Here is a 21,715-nt window from a genome sequence, read left to right as displayed (position 1 = left end):
GGCCGGCCCGTTCCCCGCTGCTGCAGAGTGGCCATTCCCCCCCACACACCCATGAGCAGCCGCACTGCCCTCAGCCCCTCTGTGGGTGTTGGGTGTGGCAAGTTCTCGCCCTGCTGACCTGCCATCCCAGTGCCCCTGCCTGGACCAGCAGACTCACTGTTGTGGACACTTGTCACCTGCAGCTGCTCTCTAACCTGCCATCCAGGGTGCACGTTCCGTGGAGGATGGAGCCGGAGCCCTCTGCGTTTCTGATTTAGCTCTGGGTGTGCGCCCTGGCCTCCTGGCCTCTGGGTCCTTTGATATGGGGCACCTTGCATGTCACCTGAGTTTGTGAAGGTCCTCCAGAGCCCTGGGAAAGAGCCGCTCCCAGTCCGGGAGGAAGATGGGGCTGGGAACGGCTCTCACAAAGCGAATCCAGGCCTGACCTCAGGGAGCAGCTCCCTGGTGCGGATTCAGGGAAGGGGAACGATGGTCTCTCAAAAGCAAAACTGCCTCATGCCTGTAGTTCAGAGACTTAATCTTTTTACGGCTCTGTTTTTAAATCTGATAAAATGCAAAATTCTCTGAGAGAAAGTGCAAGAATGCTTTTCATAAAGATGACTTTGTGGCCGGGAAGATGGAGACCTTTTCCCCAACTCCAAGCCCCTGAAAATGAAGGAGAACCTGGGTGCTCAGTGTCTGTTCACAGAGATGCTTTGGGGTGTGACCCAGGATGGGGGAGTTGGGGAACAAGGCTCTCAGCGTACTAAGACCAGAGTATTTGTTCACAGAGAACAGTACCGATGCCACAGGAACAGGAGAAAGCAGAACTTCTGAGTAGGTCAGACGGTTAGGGCTGGGGGAGGCCGGGGGTGGCGAGACGTCACCTTTGGGTGGGGAGGTGCACTTGATTGGACACAAGAGGCAGGAACCAGCCTCAGCCAGGAGCCCCTTCACCCTCCCTGCACCCCCACCCTGCCCGGGCCCCAGATGCGGAGACCCCTGGTGCGCAGGGAGGAAGGGCCTGGAGATCAACTCCAGGGGCCTGGGGTTTGATCTTCCTTGTGGGGGCTCAGCCTGGGAGCTGGGGGTGGGGGGACTGGGACGCCTGGAGGGCTAAGGACAAAGGAATGGACAAAGCAAGAGAAGGGCCGGCCCAGAGAAGTCTGTGTGAGTGGTGGTCCCAGAGTCCGCTGGGACTAGAAAGTGGGATAAGGCCCCCGCCCCAGCAGGAAACCCAAACCGAGTCAGCAAAGAGGGATGCCTCAGCCAGCTTCCCCATCTCCAGGGTGGCGGTGGCTGGGCCTCTGGGCCACCATGGAGCATCTTCCGAGAAGCGAAGGAGGGGAAAGGCCCTGCAGGGGCTGTCGGTGGGTGCCCTGCCGTGCCACAGGTCCTTTCCTGGCACCTCGCGATGGGGGAGGCAGGAGAGGACAGGGCGGGGAGGGGAAAGGCGGGCAGGATTGTCTGGAGGGGCAGCGGCCCAGTGGACGGGTTTCCTGGGGAGACCCAGGTGTGGACAGCCCGGGAGGCCGTCTGACCACGTGCCTGCCTCCACCCTTCCCAAGCTGAGCCGGCTGGCATGGACCCCACAGACCCCGTTATAGAAAGGGCCACTGCAGGATTCCATTCTGGATGGAGACATCAGACAGATCACCTCCTGTTCAACGATCTGAAAGGTTTAGTACTTTTCCACCTTTGTTTCTTTACTGTCCCCATGAGGGGACAGCCACCGTCAGGTGACAGAAGTGGGTGGTTTGCCTTTCAGCGTTCTCAGACTTGAAGCCCTGGGCCGGCGGCAGGAGCCACCGTGTGCTGACCTCGAGTGCGGGGCCCGAGGGGGCCCAGGACAGACTCTCCTCCAGGTACCGCGCAGACGTGGGGTGGGGAGAAGGGGAAGCCACGGGCAGAGGAGGAGGAGGGAGATGGGAGGAGGAAGCGAGTCCAGCCCCGAGTCTAAGCAGGCGGCACCCAGCGCTGCTTCACTCTCCTTCCAGGTCACACTTGGAGTTGGAAGGGCCGGGAGGGGCTGAAACTCTGGGACCCGAAAGGCCTCAGCAGTGTGAGCTGAGGTCTCTCAGAGAAGCTTCCAGCAAGTCCTCTGTGCCTCCACCCCACCCCCACCACGAGGTCAACAGAGAGCCCCAAAGAGCCCCCCGTGACGAGGAACCAGGGCCGAGCCAGGCCTCCTGCTAGACGTGGGGGCAGCACCAGCGGGTGGGGCTCTATGGGCAGCTGAGGCTGTTTCTGGAACTTTCTCTGGACAAACTTCCCTTTTTTACGCTTCTTAGGATGGGGGGTGTCGGAGGAGAAGGGGAGGGAGGACAGCCCCTTCTGTGGCCATGTATCTCACACGCGCTGAACTCTGCCCAGGGAGCAGCCTCCCTCACCGGCGTGATTGATACAGTGACCCATGAAAGCGGTTTCTGGTCACTGACGCCGTCGTGTGGATTAATGGTGACAGCAGAGCTCCGGGCGGCCACTGGAGTAGGCTCAACAGTGCGCACAGCAGGCAGGAACTGCGCCGCGGCGATGACTTGCACGATGACTTGCACTGCACCCCGCGCAGACCTGCCCTACGCCTGGTCACCTCCTGCTCTCGCCTCCGCCAGGGAGTTCTTCGTGCCTGGCAGGGGCGTGTGTCCCTGCCCTGCCCATGCCCCAGGCCGGGGCTCCTGGCAGGGTCAGACTGTGCCGGGGGAGGAGGGGCAGGTGCTGAGGACACAGCCCCGGAACCCAGAGGGGAGAGGGGGGTTGGCCTTTCAGGAGGGGCCGCAAGAACGAGCCCACACGACAGGGGCCCAGCCGGGAGCACAGAGCCAAGATCCAGGAATCTCAGGAGTCTGGACTGTAAGAACACGGGCCACCAGGCGGCTGGAAGCCCGGACTGCGCAGGGGCCTGGAGGAAGGGGAGGTCCCCGCAGGATGCTTGAAACTGAATTTCCCCTCAGCCCGAGGCTAGAACTGGGTTACCGATCTGAGAGACAGAGAGAAAGCGAGACAAAGAAAGAGAGGAAGGAAGTAAGTTAGTTGATATTTCTTGTATCACTCAGTTTGTGGATGCAAATTCATACCCGCTGGACTTGCCTGTTGGGGGCAAAGGTGGAATCCCTTACTTGGTATCCTCCTGGGCATCTAGTGGAGACTGACAGGTAGCTGCCTGTTGGCAGAGCCGCAGAGCACGGCGGGGCTGTCACAACGTCGGGTTGTGGGAGGGGGCAGGGGCCCAGGGAGGCTGAAGATGTTGGGGCTCGGCCTCCCTGAGGGGCTCCACACCCGGCCCACTGGGCCCCTTCCACAGCACAAGCCCCAAACCTCCGAGGGAAATGCAGTTCTGCGGCCATTCCCAAAGGGCCGGCTCTCAGTCACTTTCCAGGTGCCATCTAGGGACCGAGATGACAAAAACGGAGTGGTGAGCTCACCTCTGAGACAGGGGTCTTCCCTCCTCTTCTCTGGATAATCAACCGGCATTTGTTTTATAGAAGCCCCGTAAAGACCGTATCCCAGGCGGTTAGGATAGAGGCCGTTTCAGCCAGTGAAGCGCGAGCTGCTAAGGGAGGAGGGAAGTGTGTGGAAGGGGAGCCCCTGCCTGACCCTGCGTCCAGGACCCACGCGCACCACCGCCACCTCAGATGGGCCCAGCGCTGCTTCCAGCACAGCCACGTCCTCCCTCGAGGAGCAGGCGGCATCTCAGGCGAGGAGGGCGGAACAAACGTTACAGGTCGCTGGCACTCACTCATGTGCTTGCTCGGTAAAGTTTCACTGAGCGCCTACGGTGTACCAGACATAAAAGACACAGTAACAAGACACAGTGTCCTTCGTGAAGCTTATATTCTAGTAGGAGAGACTCACGTTGAAATGGAAAGTCGATTTCATTCTCACAAGAACTATAATGGATAAATAGGTGTGGGGGGCACGGGTCTGTTGATTAGCTGGTCAGGGAAGACCTCTGTGAGCAGCCCGGGGAGGGGACCCGAGCGGGGAGCCGGCCACTTGGCAAGCCAGAGGCAGGACTCAGGCGGAGAGGAGCAGGCGCCAAGGCCCTGGGGCAGGACTGGTGCTGTGTGATGGGAAGGTAGATCCTTATTCTACACCAGCCAAACGTAGTTGGGGAAGAACAAGGTCTAGGCCCACCAGCATCCAACAGAACTGACCTTGAAAAATCAAGGTCAATTTCAAAGAAGGTGTCAATTTAAGTCATAGAATTTGGAAGGATACCACCACTGAGTTGCCTTAAACTGCCTCTCCTTTCTAGGGAAATGAGAAAGTACCCCCAAGGCTACTTGAGCCACATTTTTTGGTAAGTACTATGATCAAGTACAGTCAATTCTCATTATCTGAGGCAGTTACATCCTCAAACACCGAATGGTGAATACTGAAGCGTTGGTCCTAGGGGAGACACAGGGCTAGGCTCCTGTGAGCCTCTGGTCACAACATGTTTGTCAATTGATCAATGCATACCCTTGTTTCAGGTGTGTTTCTGTTTCAACAGAGAGTCACAGGGCATCCTGTTTGCATTGTGCCCCTGGGCAGGAGAGTTTCAGGGCTAAACGTCCCACCTCTGCAGAGCAGGAATGAAGAACACCAGTGGAACACGAAGTTTTACTTCTATTTGCCAGAATTTAGATAATTTGGGGTTGGGAAGGACCCCAGAAAGCTTCTCTGGAGGCCCGGAGGGGTTGAAGCCCCCTGAGGAGCAGGGAGGATGGAGGCTACGTCACAGTGCAGCCCCTGCCCTCGTTTCTGTGTGTGTCTCCCAGAGCTGTCAGGGCACAGGGCACGGACCGCGGGCTGCAAACAACAGGAACGTTCCGTCTCACAGCTCCGGAGCCCAGAAGTCTGAGGTCACGGTGTCAGCAGGGTTGGTTCCCTCAGAGGCTGTGAGGCAGAATCTGTCCCAGGCCTCTCTCCACTTTCTGGTGGTTTGCTTGTGGTGCTCCGTGGCTGGTAGCAGCATCACCCCGATCTCTGTCCTCGCCTTCACGTGGCATCCTGCCCGCGTGCGTCTGTGTCCAGAATCCCCTTTCCATACGGACGTCGGTCACGCTGGAGTAGGGCCACCCTACTCCAGTACGACCGCATCCTAACCACTTACATGTGAAATGACCCTGTTTCCACATACGGTCACACTCATATGTCCTGGGGACTGGGACGTGGGCATATCTTTTGGGGGACACAATTCCACCTGTAACATGGTGCCCTTGGAAACTCTCTAAAACTGTTTTCTTCTCTGTCTACCCTCGTCGCCTTCTGAGGCACTTCAGACCATGCTCTTGGGTGTGAGCGTGTGGCTCCGGAAAGAGCCAAGCCCTTGTCTGCGGCGGGGGACAGGCGGCTTTGCGTGTCGGTGCACCGAGATCGAGCTGTCCTGACTCCGAGAGCGGAGCTAAAATAAATTTAATTCCAGTTCCTTCAGACCACAATAACGGCAGCCACAGCACCTCATAATTATGCAGCACTTTCTGTCCAGGAGTGCAAGCTCTTTTTAAAACAGATATGAAATGCTGTGGCTGAGCTCATACCCCCCATCCAGGAGTGGGTGCCGCACACACACCTCCTGTCTAGCTGCGTTTATAAAAGATCGTCTTTGCTTACTGGATAAGGCGGGGCGGCTGCACGGACTGACACACAGGAGAGTGACCGTGGCCCTGCTGCAGGCTGGGACCCCCCCCCCACCCTCGAGCTCCCACCAGTGGCTCTCAGGGCAGCCCAGTGGCTAGTGCTGCTGGGTGACAGGGAGGCTCAGGGCTGTGACGAGAGAGCCGGCCGCTCAGCGTGAGGAAGGAAGATCTGTCCCACAAAGGGCAGCCTTTCCACTTTCAAGAGTCGGGGACAGCTCGGGCAGGGAGGTGTCCCAGACAGGGGCTGTGACAAGTAGGATCTACAGGCACAGTTCCAGGGACCCATCTGAGCTGCCTGCCAATGCACCTAATCTTGGGGACTTGCAGGACCCAGGCCACGTCATACTGTCTAATTCACCCCGACCACTACGTGTCTTGTTTTTAAACCAGTGAGATCTGCTCAAAGTCAATCTCCACGACAGCCTCCCGTGTCATGAGTTTTGTCTTTGGCCAAGTGCCTCCTGCACGTTCCGTCCCTCTGCCATGATGTCTGAGCGCTGTGTGTGCCGTCTCCGCCCCCGAGACTAAGGGGCTCCCTGTCTGCCCATCCCCCGCACTAGCCCGAGGCTGACCCTGGTCTGACACAGCTGCACCCACGGGCTAGTGGGTAGAGAACCACGAGAGGTGCCAGCAGATGACACGGTGGCTGCCCCCAGACCACCAGCCTAGACATCTTCCCTGACTCTCCCCAGCGATGCTCTAGCCCAAGCTGGCAGAACCAGGGTCAAGTCCCTTCACTCTGTCACCAAGAAAAAGAAGGGAAGCTGGACCCGATGCTGGGTCCTCTACCTCCAGCGGATCCTGGCCTCTGTCCCCTTCCCAGTGAGAAGCCCTTTCCTCTGTTGCGGCCAGGGTGAGGAGGCTGGTGCAGGCCCCAGGCTGTCCCCAGCTGTGCCTCGACCTTCCATCTGGCTGCTGTCCCCGCTGGGGCACAGAAGAGACTGTGTGCTGGTCTGGAGAACTGTGGGTGGGACCCAGCCCCCGGGACCCCGGCCTCTTCCCCTGGCAGCTCTCTGACTTTCAGATGTTCAGATCCTACGACAAATTCACTCAGGACTGAGAGACTCAGAAGAGTTCTTGGATCACCCCCAGTAGTGGAAACAGAATACAGTGGATTCTCCAGGCGTTAAAGGGCCCAGCTCAGCTGGTTTGCTAAGACGCCAGAAACAAGGTCACTCGCCCAACAGCCAACGCTCACGCGAGGCTGCTGTTTGTTTGAATTCAACCTGAACCGTATGTACCCTCAGCTCCACCCTGCCCTGGGTGCCGTGAGGGCTGTAAGACCACACCGTGCCCTGCACAGCCTTTCCACCTCGTCAGAGAGACGTCCCCACACGGGCACAGTGGGAGGACAGACAGCCGCATCTCATAAAGGTGACATTTTGCAGCTCACAGCCAGGACGGACGGTGGGTCGGGGACCCCCAGCTCACCTCCGCCCTGATCAGTCACAGGAGAAAGCAAATCAGTCGGATTTGGGGTTTTTAATTAACAAGAGAAAGTTCATTTTCTTCCAATAATGTCATAATTTTTTCAAGAGACAGAGTCTCGCTCTGTGGCCCAGGCTGCAGAGCAGTGGCGCGATCATAGCTCACCGCAGCCTCCACTCCCGGGCTCAAACCACCCTCCCCTCGGCCTCCCGTGTAGCTGGGACCAGGGGTGTGAGCCACCACGCCCGGCAATGGTGTCACAGTCTTTGAAACGGCCTTCGATTCCATACTGGCGCCAACTCTGGGGGTGACGGGGGAGGGAAAAGCTGCCCATTCTGGACCCCAGCAGCGTTCCCTGAGTGTGTATTGTGCTTCGCAGCAAAAGTAGAGAAATGGTTAGTGTGGCTACAGTCACAGTGCGTGTAGCTAAAATATCTTTCCAAAGATTGAAGCCATGTTGGGAAAGGGGCAATCATAAGGCAGAGAGAGGGCAGAATGTTCTAAACGCGAACCTCCAGCCTCAGCACTCTCCTCCACCTTCTTGGCAGGAGGTGCAGCTAGAGACTAAGCCCTGACACCTGTACAATTTCCCTCTGGAGGCTAATGATCCCCTAATCACCGTTTCTGGCCGCCTTCCCTTCACCCCTGCCCTTCGGGAGCCCCCTACTGCGTGGCTTGTGCCCATGTAGGGAGGATTATTTCCTAAAGCTAATCAAGTTCCCACCCCTGCAACAAACCCGCACAACGGGGTGCTAATGGCACATTTCTCCCATAAAGTGGGGACCAGAGAAGGGCAGAGACCACTCCTGGGGACAGGGCTGATGCGGAGACTCCCTTGGAGTGCACACAGCGGGGGCAGCTGGGAAGAGTAGGAACGACTGTCCTGCTGAAATGCACCTTTCCCTGCCCGCTCCTTCAAGGTGGTTCCTCCATTTCTAGAAGCAACGAGGGCCACACACCAGACTCCAGCCACCCCTACGGCTGCCGCATGCTCGGGGGCGGGGGGGGGTCGGCGGGGCCAGGGCATTGCACAACTCCACAAAGGGCCTGGTGTCCCTGGACTTGGCTGGCCCCTCTGCACCCTGCCCAAGCAGCCTCCGGCTGTCACCCTGGTCTCCTGGACATGTCTCACCTGACCTACCGGACATGATCACCAAGGTAGCAGGTTCCTCTGGAGCCAGCTCTGTAGACTTGCAGCTGCCAGACATTAATCAGGCCATTTCCTAATCTGCCAGGAGGGAACACATTGTGCTGCCACCGTCCCCGACCCCACCCAACCAATGCTCCCTGCACCAAAATCCACCTAGAGAACCATTGCCTTTCTTTGTAAGAATCTGAAACGGAGTAATATTCTCAGTCCTGAGCCAAACACAGACTGACCAGAAGGAGGAAGGAAAACAGAAGTCAATTGACACTTGAGCGCGAGGCGGTGTGGCCTGGCACCGCGGGCAGAGTGGAGTTCTCACTTTGCAGCACAGGAGCTGCCTGCAGCCGTGTCGTCGGCCCTGGCCCTGACCGCTTTGGGCCCCAGTTTCCCCACCTAGACAATGGTGACTGTCCGTGGATCTGTTATTTCCTACTTAGCAAACTCGTAGCCACTGCCTGGTAAGCACATGAGTAGAAGCACTGAGATTCCAACCGCGGTGGGCACACCCAGGTCTTACATTTTAATCCTGCTCAGTTGTTGAAACAGGGAACGAGGGGTCAAAGGAACACGGCCTCAGGCCTCGCAGCCTCTGGGGAAGGAAGGCCTTGGCGGCCTGGTCCTGACCGGGGTGTGGCGCTTCAGGCTAGAGTTCTGTCCTAACCTGAGGGTGCTGGGCCCCAACGTGTCACACTTGCAGTGTCACTGAGCTCCGGGAGTGGCCTGTCCTCCAGTGAGAACCCTCCACGGAGCCTGGCAAGGACCGGGCCAGTTAGCTCAACGTGGCAGGGACTCACCTTCCCGTGACACCACGTGGCCCAAGACACCACTGCAGAGGAAGCTGGGCAGGTGGCTCCCTGGGAGGTGCACCTGTGCCCCAAGGCTTCTTGGATAATGGGGGTGGGGCTCAAGGGGGAGACTTGACTTCCTCCTATCCAGGCAAGCCAGGCCCCGCAATTAACGGGAATATGGGAATGCTGAAAGAGGAATGACCGTGCCTGTCCCCTGAATATGGCACCAGTCCTTGTAAACATCACATTTTCTATTACTTTTGTAGTCAGAAAAGTAGACTTCAAAAACAAGACATCGTCTAAGTTATTTACCAGGGGTGGCAGACCTGTCAGGCACCCCAGGAGTCATTTGTAAGGCAGCTGAGGGCGCAGGCCCTGAGCGGGGGACAGGTGCACAGGACCCAGAAGCCAGCAACTGGCCGGCCAAGCAGCCTCCGAGACTCCCCCAGACGGCCGGTGAAGAGAAGGCCAGGCTGCCCCGGCTGCCCCGGCTGCGAAGGCCACTCCCTGGGCACCTGTTCTGAGGCCCCAGCCCTCACAGCCCCAGCCCACAGACGCCTGCGGCTCCTGCCGGTTGGCTGCAGCAGGAACAAGAGACGGCATGGGACCGGGGTTCAGTGCTCTCTGAAGCGAGAACCCGAGTAGTTCAGTCACCCACGTGGCCCAGTGGGACGCACCAGGGCTCTGGCCCCAGGCCGGGCTGCGCACCCAGACCAGGAGGCTGCCTTGCCCCCGCTGAGCATCTGCTTCCTCGTCTGCCAGATGTGAATATTCAGTTAGTTCAAGAATATAAAGTGCAGACCACTCGCCTATAGACCCAGCCAACAACTAGTTTAGTTGCTAAAAAATGCTTGAGGCTCACTTATTAGCACCCTATCTGAAAATGTCCCTCTTAAGCTGCTCTTTGACCTTCAGAATTCAGGTGGAAACAGGTCTTGAGGACAGAGAATGGGTAAACTGGGGTTCCCTTCAAGGTCCAATTCTGCCCTGACCCTGCTCGAGGGTGCGGCTGATCCGGCTCTATCCCAGTTCACTAATCAGGCGTAGGAGCCAATACACCCGGTGTCTGAAATACACACATGCAACGTGTGCAAACATTTCCACAGTCATGCAAACACACAGGGGTCTGTACCTGCCTGAGTGCACAGACTTCTGCTCATGAACGTATGTGTTCCAAGTCCCAGTGCACCTACAAATTTTGATGTAAACTTGTGCACAGACACGCAGTCTACACAGACAAAACTCAAAGACCCACATGGCCAGAACCTGGAATAAAGGTGGCATCCAAAAGCAAATGGCACCCAGCAGTGGGACTGTGTTTCATGTCGTAATTTCCCGAAGCTGATATATGTCAGACACTTCATTCTAGTTCGTGGCTTCTGCAAGGAGCCGGTGGCCTGCCATTCCTAAGGAATATGGTGTTGAAAAGTTTTTGAAGTCAGGCTGAACCATCACATGGCTATAGCTGTGGCTTAGTTTTTCAAACTTCTTGGCTCTGTTGTTTTCCCAAAAGTTTTATAAATTACGTCGCGTGCACACACACACACACACACACACACACACACACATACATGCGCGCACACAAACCCACACTGATTTGTGGAGTGAAGCGGAAGTGACAGCTTGTTGGTGGATGTCTGCTGGTACTTCCACTCCCAGAGCAGCATATCTGAAGTGCGTGTGGGATCTGGGACAGCACAGCCTGATCTGTGTCCACACTGGGGTGAGGCCTCCCGTGTGGTTCGGATGGTTGGTCCCTCCAAACCTCCTGCTGACATTCAGTCCACGGTGTTGGAGGCGGGGCCTGGAGGGGGGGGTCTGGGTCATGGGGCAGATCCTGCATGAACGGCCTGGCCCCTCCGGTGGGAAGGAGCGAGCTCTCACTGTATTAGTTCACATGAGAGCCGGTTGTTTAAAGGGGGCTGGCACCCCCTCCTCCCTCTCTCGCTCCTCTTGCCATGTGACACACCTGTCCCCCTTCGCCTTCTGCCTTGACTCCAGTTCCCAGAAGCCCTCACCAGAAACGGATGCTGGTGCAAAACTCCTTGTACAGTCTGCAGAACCACGAGCCAAATGAGCCTCTTTTCTTTATAAATCACCAGCCTCAGGTATTTTCTTTATAGCAATGTAAACGGATTAACACACCTCCCAAGGAAGTTCAGGCAGGAACTTGAGGCTGCTCATTACCAAACAAATCAACCAAATAAATTCATTTCGCATCAGCCGACCCAAGTCAGGAAGACTTGGACCCCATTCAAAGCATCTGGACTGAAACCCACACTCTCTTCAGTGAAGCACATTCGGAAATTCCTCATCCTCCTTATGTCTGCCACCCATGGACATCCCACGGCGGAAGGCCCCGCTGTCCTCAGAGCCAGGCCAGGGAGTGTGAGGAGGAAGTTCACAGTAGCCAACGAGAGCACACGAGGGAAGGGACAGCAAGAAACCCCACGGCCACGTCCCATCGGTGGCCATGGATCAGAATCACTGGGGAGCTTGTACAGAATTCAGACCCCTGGGCCTCCCCTGGCCGGGGTTTGGGGAATGCAGAGTGCAGCCCGGGAGCACTGGGAAGAAGCAAGCACTGGAGTCCGTCTCCTCCCACTGCTCCAGGGTTTGGGAAGCCCCTGGGAAGCTCTCGTCTTACACTCTGCAGGGTGGAGAAAGCGCAGGCCTGGAGGTCAGGGCAGCATCCTCACAGACCTACTGGTGACCCCAGGCAGGCCAGCGCTCTCCCTGGGCCTCAGCTTACTCCTCTGCAAAATGGGAAGATTGTACTAGGTTATCTCCTCTCTAACAATCCCTCCAATTCTCAGCTTCTGCCATTCTAGGAAGTCACGTGGGCTGCAAGTCAGAGGGGCTTCCCAGAAGAGATGGAGAGGACCCGGGATGAAAGGGGCAGCCGGATTTGGGGGGCAGAGATGGGAGAGAAAGGAGAGTAGGGAACCTTCTACCCAGGTGAGGGCGGCTATTAGAGAACTGCTTCTCAAACTCCAGGCCCTTCTCCACGAGTGAATCAGAAACTTGTTTTAAGTTTCTGAAAAGGGAAATAGAAACAGACAGACAGTATCGCAGTCCTGGCATACAGTAAGCCCTACAGAAGCGGAAGTTGTTATTATGGTTGTTGTTATTTCTGTGGTTGGTCACGGCCCAGAAGTTTGAAATACACTTACGTTCTGATGCTATTCAGTATCTATTTCCCACTAGAATGTAAACTCCACCAGTTAGGGATTTTTGACAGTTCTGTTGTTAACTATTTAAAGCCCCAACATCTAAAATAGTGCCTGGCACGAGGTAAATGCTCAATAAATATTTGTTGGATGAATGAATCAGTATTGTTCCATGAAAGTTTTGTCTCACTAATGTGTGTGTGTGTGTGTGTGTGTGTGTGTGTGTGTGTGTGTGTGTGTGTGTGTAGTTTTTTCCCTCTTGGGCCAGACTGTTTGGGTTGAACGTCTGGCAGGTGAACTCTGTGCCCAGTCTCGGTGTGTGACCTTGTGCCAGGCATCAAGCTCCCCAGGACACACGGGCAATCCAGTCTGGGGACCCTGACAGCTCAGCTCACACACAAGGCACAGGGCTCACCCCTGATCATGCTACTTTTCAGAAGCCAACGCGCCTGACCCGGCTAGCGCGTGTTGCTATTTATTCTTATAGTTTATGGGGAATGGTGTTGGAGGTTTTCCATTTCTGCTAGTCTTAGGATGTTTCTTTTAAAAGTAAATTTAAGTTAAAAAATTGTATTTAGATATGATTAAAAAAATTATGCAGGTGTGAATGCACATTGGGACTACCCCATCCCACAATGCCACCTCTGTCCCTGAGGGACACCTTAAGCCAGCACACTAGAGGGAGACAGCATTTTAGACCCTGTGTGCGTGTATGCATGTGTAGATATGTATCTGTGTGTGTGTGTGTGTGTGTGTGTGTGTGTGTGTAGGTGGGTATACTTCCACTTATCTTTGTAAAATGAATTCTGCTCTTACAATCACCATAGCATGTTCTAATACACTTTTCAACAAATAGCATGTTCTAATACACTTTTCCATAGCTGGATGCTAGAATGTTTCCACGACTGTTCTGTAAAACATGGTCGTATCGAGGAGGGGAATGTTCCACCAGAGCCTACATTTGGGAATGACATCCAGTTGTTTTACAAAGGGATTTGTGTTTTAATGACAGAAATGTGAGTCCCCACTTGCCTACTAAATTTTCAGCAAGATCACCAAGGCTCTTAATAACAACCGTGGCGCGGGGGTAAAAGGTTGGTTTGGGGCTGCTAGGTAACTGCTGGGGCCCGCAGGGAAAAGCCCGGGAGAGAAGAAATGGTTCTGGAACCTCCCAGTGGCTCCACCAGGACCTTGCAGGAAGATTTCGGCCATAAGTGGGGGCCCCTGGGCCCCAGTGTCCCTCTGCACACACGGACACATCCACACACCAGACAGCAGCCTATGTGGCTGAGGTGGTGCTGGCAGAAACTTTCCTCCCTGGCCAAGCATCCAGAGGAAGCCCCGGAGCCGCTGGTCAGTTCCCTCTGGCCAAGGGGTGGGTATCGTCAGCTGGCTGGGGCCATAGGGTCCCGCCACGGGTAAAGATGCCGGTCAGGTGAGTTGCTCTTAGCTGGCTTTTCCTCCTGTGACCAGCTCTGTCCCTTTTTCAAGCCACGTTCTTGCAGGACAGTGGCCTCTGAGCTCTTGTTCCTCTGTCTCCCTCTCCAGAAACGTGCACCCTTGAAGCCGGAGACCCCGTGAAGCTCCCCCTTGAGCCCACACCCTGACCTTCCCATCCCTGCCTCTGTCCTGGGGCTCTGCTCATCCTCTGAAGACCTGGATCCTTTTTCTCCCAGCACGACAGTAAGCTCCCGGGTAAACCCAGTGTCAAAGCACTGCCGTGCTCTGGGTGCTGGCCCAGCCCTGCTCCCTGCCCGGCCTACGAGTCTTTCTAAATGGCTCTTTCTTCTAGACATGATACTCTTTTCCTCTGGGGTTTCAGATCAAGGGAAGGAGGCCACCCCTCGGAGGCCGGCACCTGCCTCGTCTAGGCCCCTCACACGGACCCCCAGAGCTGATGGGGCGCTTCCTCCCAGCTCCATGAACTGACGTCCTGTTGAAGCTGCCACGGCAGTATTTACACGGCAGCCAGCAGCAGCACCACAAACCAGGGCTGCTCTTCCAGAGAACTGGTCGTTAAGCCGTTACCGGCAGCCCTGAAACCGTACTGCCCAGGGATCACTCCACTCACCTCCTGGGCTGTGAAGTCAAATTGCAAAGACGAGGCTGACGAATTCAGCTTTCGTGCATGGAGCAGATGAAACCTTGGATAAATACTGCTACGGTCTGAGTGTCTGTGTCCCCTCCAAAATTCATGTTGAAACTTAAGTCCTGATGTAACAGTATTCAGAGGTGGCCTGGGAGGTGACCAGGTTGTGAGGACAGGGCCCTCGAGGACTAGTGTTCTCATACCCAGGCTGGAGGGAACTGGCCAGGCCTCCTTTGGCCCTTCTGCCACATGAGGACACAGCGTTCAAAGAGCTGGTTTGGAGGCAGAGACCAGGCCCTCACCAGACAGCAAACCTGCTGGCACCTTGACTTTCCAGCCTCCAGACCTGTGAGAAATAAATTTCTACTATTTATAAATTACCCAGTCTTGGGTATTTCGTTATAGTAGCATAAATAGACTGACACAAATGCCACACATCTTTTGACCTATCTAAAACTGAGAAAACAAAATGAAGGATAATGAAAACTTTAAAAATTAAGTTCGAATCCAGTTAGCACACATCATCTCGTTTGATCTTCACAGCCCAGGAAGCGGGAGGCAGGCGGGTGGAGCTGCTGAGCGGTGGGGGCTGGCCCAGGCCCGCCCAGGCTACCGCTCCCAGGGCTCCTCTTCCCAACAGCGTCCGCAGGGTGTGCTGAACGAAAGGGAATTACTTCAGGAAGTTTAGGAACTTGTGATCCCGGAATTAAGGGCCATGGTGGAAACCACGAGAACGCTGTCTGTGCTAGGGTTGAGGAACAGGCAGAGGCTCACTGCCCCTGCCTGGGCACACTGCAGGCCTCAGGACACAAGCTGCATGGGGACAGGGTTTTCTGACGAACGTTCTCTGGAGAAAGTTTCTGGCTGGGGTGGGCTCTCTCCCACGCGGGGTGTTCTGGCAGTGCCGGCCACACCGTTTTCCTGGAACTCGGACCCTCCCTTGGGCAAGAGTGCAAGTGATGGCAGGATGACTGATGGGGAAGGTCACAGTCGACTCTCCGTGCCTCAGTTTCTCCATGTCTATTAGTCTCTATGTCCGGAAGGACAGGAGAGGTGAAAAGAAACACAAAACCTGCCGTATTTGTTTCCTGGGGCTGCTGTAACAGTCCCACAAGTGCGGGGCTTAAAACGGCAGAAATCCATCATCTCTCAGCTCTGGAGGCCAGAAGTCCAAGACCAAGGTGTGGGCAGGGCTGTGCTCCCTCTGAGACCTGCAGGGCAATCCTTCCGCCTCCTCCAGCTCCCGGTGGTCGCTGGCACGCCATGGGGATCCTGGGCTTGCAGCTGCAGCACGGCAGTCCCTGCCACCTGGCCTGCTCCCTGCGTGACTGTCCTCCCTCTTCCTGTGAGGACGCCAGTCACGCCGATCACCCTACTCCAGGATAACCTCATCTTAACTAACTATATCTGCAAAGACCTTATTTTCAAATAAGGACATATTCTGGGGGTGGGACTTCCATGTATCTCTTTGAGGACAAAACTCAGCCCAGAACACTGGCTCTCGCTTGCGTGCTCCAGCCTGGGGAGGCTGCTCCGCGCTCGGCCCCCGGCGCTCTACCTGTCCCACAGGGCTCTGTAGCTGTGCGTGGAGGGGCGCTGCGGGGCTGCAGGTGCCCAGGCGTGGGGACCCTGGGCTCAGGAGGGCAGTGGGAAGCCCCTGGGCAGGCAGCACCACTGAGGCTGAGACCCCACATCCCCACCATCTGGGGGGCCTGAACACAGGCAGCTCAGCGTCCACAAACTGGGGTAGAAGAAGGGCACTGGGGAACCGGAATGAGCCTTGTCCACACCGGGTACTTTTCATAAGAAGCCTGGGACAGTGGGTGCAAACAGGTGGCTCTAGGATAAGTCAGGGAGTGTGGTCCCCTTACCAATGGGGGGGGGTTCTCCTGGAAAAAGCCATCAATTTGCCTGTTGATTTAAATCGGGAAGTAACTGATCAGCTAATGTGATATTACCTCATCTTAGAAAGGGAAGAAATGAACATTAAGCAGAAGAGTAACCTGTATGCTCTGGCTCGGAATAACCTCATTTCGTGGGTTGTCCTGCCATCATGGAGGTGCGAAACTGAGGCTCAGAGAAGCCCTTGTCCCGGTTGGGTAAACCAACACCAGCTCACACTCAGCTGAGTCGTCCCAAACCTGCACTTGAACTCAGGTGGGTGGATTCCAGAACCCCTAAGTTCTCCTACACTCCTTCCCACCCACCGCACCTCCACTGTCCCGTGTCCAGGAAATATGTCCCCTGTGCCCCACCCACCTCCCCCCATTCCTGCCAGAGACTAGAGGCCGATGCTGTCAGTGTTGGTTTGCAGAAGGCAAATCGACTCAGTTCAGTGAGTTTTAACTCAGTGTCTGCTTTAATGCCAAAGATCTAATCCCCACCCCCTGCCCTGCCCCCAGATGCTGACGGCCTTACTGAAAGCCAAGTCTGACAACACAGAATAAGACGTCCTCAATGAGCTGCCGCCATTTGACCTAGGCCAGTGACTCTCCCTCCCAGGCTGCGGCCGGCAGAGGTGTCCTAGTCCCCAGCCCATGAATGGGAGAAGCGACCAGACCAGCTCACAAGTTCTCTGGAGGTTCTGCCTTCTCTTGCCTGAACCTCTTTAGCTGAGAAACGAGTCTCCTCCACCCTCGCTCCCAAGACCAGGGTCACCTAATGTTCCTAACAGCCCAGTAGGGAAATATTGCAAAACAGACACACACGAGGCAAAGAAAAAAGAAACACAAGCTCATGCCAGAGTTCAGCTCGGTTATGACAGTGAATTGGTGCCTCTTCCTGCGAGAGGCCAAGACCACAACTTTCCGGAACTAGAGTGAGTTTTCCTGCTGTCAAAACGCACTCGGGCATTTTGCTAAGAACAAGTTTTCCCGGTTTGAGGCTGGTGAGTGTGGGGCCTCGGCCAACAAATCGCTCTGCTTTCGCCAAGCAGCCTCGCCTTTTCTGGAAACTTCTCGTTCCCCCCGCTGTGGGGGCCTCTGCCAATGACGGTGGCCCTTCCGGCCCTGCGTCTGGGTCCTGGGCCAGGGCACCACAGCGGGCCGGCGCGGGCGAGCCGTTTTTCCTGACGCTGTTACACGTCTGTCCAGAGTCTGCTACAAATGGAAATTTCCACGTCCCCTGTTCAGCAAAAATCACAGGCTGTCGGTTTCGTCATCGCTGTCAAGATGTTAACCATTACCCCTGACACCCAGGGGAGCACACTGCGGCCCGGCCCCGCACGCTGGTGAGCTCTAACGGTACCAGAGGTGGGCGCTTCTGGAAACCGGGCTGGGAAGCCTTCCTTCTCACGGGTGCCCCTCCACACCTCACGTCCAGGCGCCTCAGTCTGTCTTGCCACCCTCTGCGGGACTCGCACCTCCGCCCCACGCCTGTGAAACACACGCCCCCCGCACGCCTCTGCCCCCGTGAGTCCACACGTGAGCCGGGCTGCGGGGCAGAGGAGCCCGGGGGGGACTGGGGGGACTGAAAACGGGACGGGAGGCACGTGCCTGTGTCCTTCAGCCCTCCCTCCGCATGCCTGGAACACCTGCCTTGACACAAACTGTCAGAAAACACCGCTCAGTGAACGCGTGAGCGCAGGGACGGGTGGAGTCCCAGCGTCCGCACAGACCCGCGCACTTCGTGAGGAGCCAGGACAGACTGAGACAGCGGTCAGGGGCTCCCTGGGGGCAGGCGGGGACAGAACTCTCATGAACATGAGATCTGTGAGGGCAGCAGGCTCGTCTGCCCTTTGCTGCCGCACTCCCAGTGCCCGGGGCCTGGGCACGGGGCAAGCACCTTGGCATTAGTCTGCGCACGTAGGGCTTGGAGCCCCGAGAAGCCACGGGACAGGCTGAGAAGGCAGTCCATAGGATCCAGAACTGCCCAGGAGTACAGGGATCCCAACCCCAGACGCCCGTGGGTCCTACAGGAACACTGTCACCCGGAAGTGCTCCCGTCCTACAGGACTGGGAGGGGGTCCAGGAGGCTGCGCCCTACGGCCACCCGGCCAGGCCCTGCACCCCACGAGAACAGGCTCAGATCTGACACGCCCTCCCCGCCCTGGGGCTCGCGCCTCTCGTCCGTCTCACGACCTGCAGGGCAGCAGTCAGGAGAGGGGATGCCTGTGTTCACACGCAGCGACCCTGCCCGGCCCGGCTGCGGCTCAGCGGGCTCCCCGGGACTGGCTGTTCCAGCCGGGATTCGATGTAACTTCACCCTCCAAAGGGGGATACCTGCCCCCAGCGGATTCCCAACAGTTCCACAGCTAAACCTTGTGTCCCCGGTCACGGTACCAGGTCACTGTTTCCCGTGTCCCTCGCAGAGCCTGGCACCTGGGAGATGCTGAGGTGACAACTTTTTTCTTACACTTTTTAAAAGTGGCTGGGACAGGCTAGCAAGGACCCCGTGCGGGCAGGGTGCTGCCCCAGGGCGCTGCGTCTCGGAGGAGGAGGAAAAGGCCGCGGCTGGATTAATGTCGCCAGAGCCCAGAAAAGGGAGGAGGAAACGGCTGGTTTCAGCAAAGGGGGAAAAAGACAAAATGACAGGTGTGTTTGTAAAATAATTTACATTTTTTAAACTTAGCTGTTTAAAAATGATTCTTCGATATGTATGTTCACAGGATAATTCTGACAATTGTATGTGGTGGATGGGTCAGATATTAGGCTGAACTCTGTAAGATTATAATTTCTGAGGTTAAAAAATGGCCAAATATTAGATATTCCACATGGTTTAACCAATATTACCAACCGCTTTTCACGGCTGAGGAAACAGGGCACAGAGAGGAGAAAGGGTGGTTACACCTTGAACCCAGGCCCTCCCCACTAAGCCACACGGCCCCCCCGGAACCCGGGACAGCGCCTGGCCCGCCCTTCACTTACAGCAAGGAAAACTGGAACATCGGCCAGGCCCGGTGGCCTCCGGGGGACAATGGGTAATTAGCCAACACCCCAAAGGCAAAATCCGCTCCTTTCACCCCAGCAAGCCCCCACCCTGCAACCACCAGGCTGTGCCCACCCTGGGCCAGGGCATGGGCCTCTGTCCCCAGCTGCTGCTGTTTATTTCTCTAAAATTCGCCTCAAAAATGAACCGCCAAGGAGTTTATATAGTATCCATGTATCTCTACCTACATGTCTGTCTCTCCACACACACGTGCACACACGCATGCACACATGACCCTTCCGCACTTAAGAGCACGCGTCCCAGGATGCTGCCTGTGAGCTGTGAGGGTGCAGAGGTCCTCGGGCTGCATGGGAGGCCCGTGGCCTGGGGGCCTCTGCCCAGGGTGTGGCCCTCCCTGAGCGCCACTCTGTGCTCCTTCTGGCACGTCACAGACACGTGCAGGCAGATTCGGGGTCCCCAGGGGAGGAGCTGGGTGACATCCCCGAGGGCCCTGGCAGTGGGAACCCAGCCGCCCAGCACACCGACACACGGAGCCCGAGGGCTTCATGGTATTATAGGCCAGCGCAGCAAGGACAGGCTTAAGTGACGTCTCAGTGCGCACAGCTGTGCTGGGGCTGGGGCTCAAGGCACAAGGACGGGCACAGAATCAGGGTGCCTGGTCTTCATGGCACACCTCCTGTGATTCCCACACCCCTTCCCCGAGGGAGGGGAGAGCAAGGGAGCCACAGAGCCAAGAAGATTGACAGGATCATGGCAAGGAAGGACATATAGGAGCAGGGGACAGCCTCGCCCAGCCCATGTGGCTGCAGGTTCCACACTCCAGAGCTGAGGCTGGGGGTAGCCCACCCACGCCACCATTCCCCCACATGTAACACTGTCCACGCACACCATCACCCCCCACACCACCATCCACACCACTATCACACACACACACACCACCATCCATGCACACCACCATCCACACACACACCACCCACACACACACCACCATCCACACACACACCACCATCCACACACACCACCATCCACACACACACCACCATCTATGCACACACACCACCATCCACACACACACCACCATCCACACACACACCACCATCTATGCACACACACCACCATCACCCACACACACCACCATCTATGCACACACCACCATCCACACACACACCACCATCCACACACACACCACCATCTATGCACACACACCACCATCACCCACACACACCACCATCCACACACACACCACCATCCACACACACACCACTATCATCCACACACACACCACCATCCACACACACACCACCATCTATGCACACACACCACCATCCACACACACACCACCATCCACACACACACCACCATCTATGCACACACACCACCATCACCCACACACACCACCATCCACACACACACCACCATCCACACACACACATCATACACACACACACCACCATCCACACACACACCACCATCTATGCACACACACCACCATCCACACACACACCACTATCCACACACACACCACCATCCACACACACAATCACCCACACACACACCACCATCCACACACACAATCACCCACACACACACCACCATCCACACACACAATCACCCACACACACACACCATCACCCCCCACACACACACCACCACCCACATGTGCACACCCCACCGTCCACACACTCACAACACTGTCCACATAAACCGCTGCCCACACACACCACCGTGGACACTGAGCTGTTCTTGCCAAGCAGAGAGACGCCAGGCAGACGGTGCACAGAAGGGAGGGCAGGGGGAGAACACGAGGGGAGCACTTGGGGGCAGAAACCAGAGGGAGGGACCTGGCCCAGAACCACACCATGCAGCTCCTGTGGAGGGAGACCTGTTTTCCTGCTTGCTTAAGTAGAAGTTACTGAGTTCCAGAAATACTTATTGTACCCTGTCTTTATTACCAAAAGGATGCTTGCAACACAGGTAGATAAACTATCTTCATAGAAGGAAAAACAGTAGCAATAGCAAAAGAATGAAAGACAGGGTCCTGAATGGGGTTAATACACAAAAGTCCCCAAGTCCCATGTCCTTGCCACATACAGGCCACACGTTCTGCTCTTGGGATTTCTCCAACAAATGAAGAAAGATGATTCCCTTAAAAATTATAATTCACTAAAGTGTGCTACATGCTAGGCTTTTTAGGATGTCATTTAATTCTATGACAACCCACAGGTCGATATTCTTACTGCTATTTTCCAAATGAAGCAACTTAGGTTCGAAACATCAAGGAGCTTGTCCGAGGCCGCACGGTTAGTGAGAGAGGCAGCCGGAGGGAAGCAGGTCCCAGAGCCCCAGCCCCTCACCGTGGCCTTCGCAAGGCTGCAGCGCTGAGGAAGCCAGCGCAGGTGTGGCCATCCCTCCTGGGGAGGCCTTTTACCTCCTTCACTGCCCCCAGTTAGGACGTGGAGGGGAGTGAAAAGACATCCTGCAGGGGAACAGGCATGGATTTGCGGATGGCCACTCGGGCTCACGTGTTGGCCTCACTCCTCACCAGCTATGCCCTTGGGCAAACAACTCATCCTACCTGAGCCTCCGTTTCCCCGATTGTAAAAATG

The 21,715-nt window shown here is 56.3% G+C and overlaps 1 protein-coding gene across 5 annotated transcripts in view; it reads right to left on the bottom strand.

The window, feature by feature from the left end:
• The window catches only part of PRKAG2 (protein kinase AMP-activated non-catalytic subunit gamma 2), a 242,932-nt gene that overhangs the window by 205,020 nt on the left and 16,197 nt on the right, over nucleotides 1-21,715 (bottom strand). For 2 of the 5 annotated variants that reach the window (XM_045565353.1, XM_045565352.1), the window contains exon 1: nucleotides 14,205-14,522. The exons of 1 other annotated variant lie outside the window; for it this stretch is intronic. In XM_045565353.1, the coding sequence (XP_045421309.1) occupies nucleotides 14,205-14,423 (219 nt within the window). In that variant the 5' untranslated portion in view covers nucleotides 14,424-14,522. Of the gene's footprint in view, nucleotides 1-14,204; nucleotides 14,523-21,715 lie in introns of those variants that run through there. 2 more of the 5 variants (XM_045565349.1, XM_045565348.1) reach the window with 2 other exon arrangements.

Source organism: Lemur catta, chromosome 11 (assembly GCF_020740605.2).
Source record: "Lemur catta isolate mLemCat1 chromosome 11, mLemCat1.pri, whole genome shotgun sequence".
NCBI lineage: Eukaryota > Metazoa > Chordata > Mammalia > Primates > Lemuridae > Lemur > Lemur catta.
This window is presented reverse-complemented; position numbering and strand designations above follow the sequence as displayed.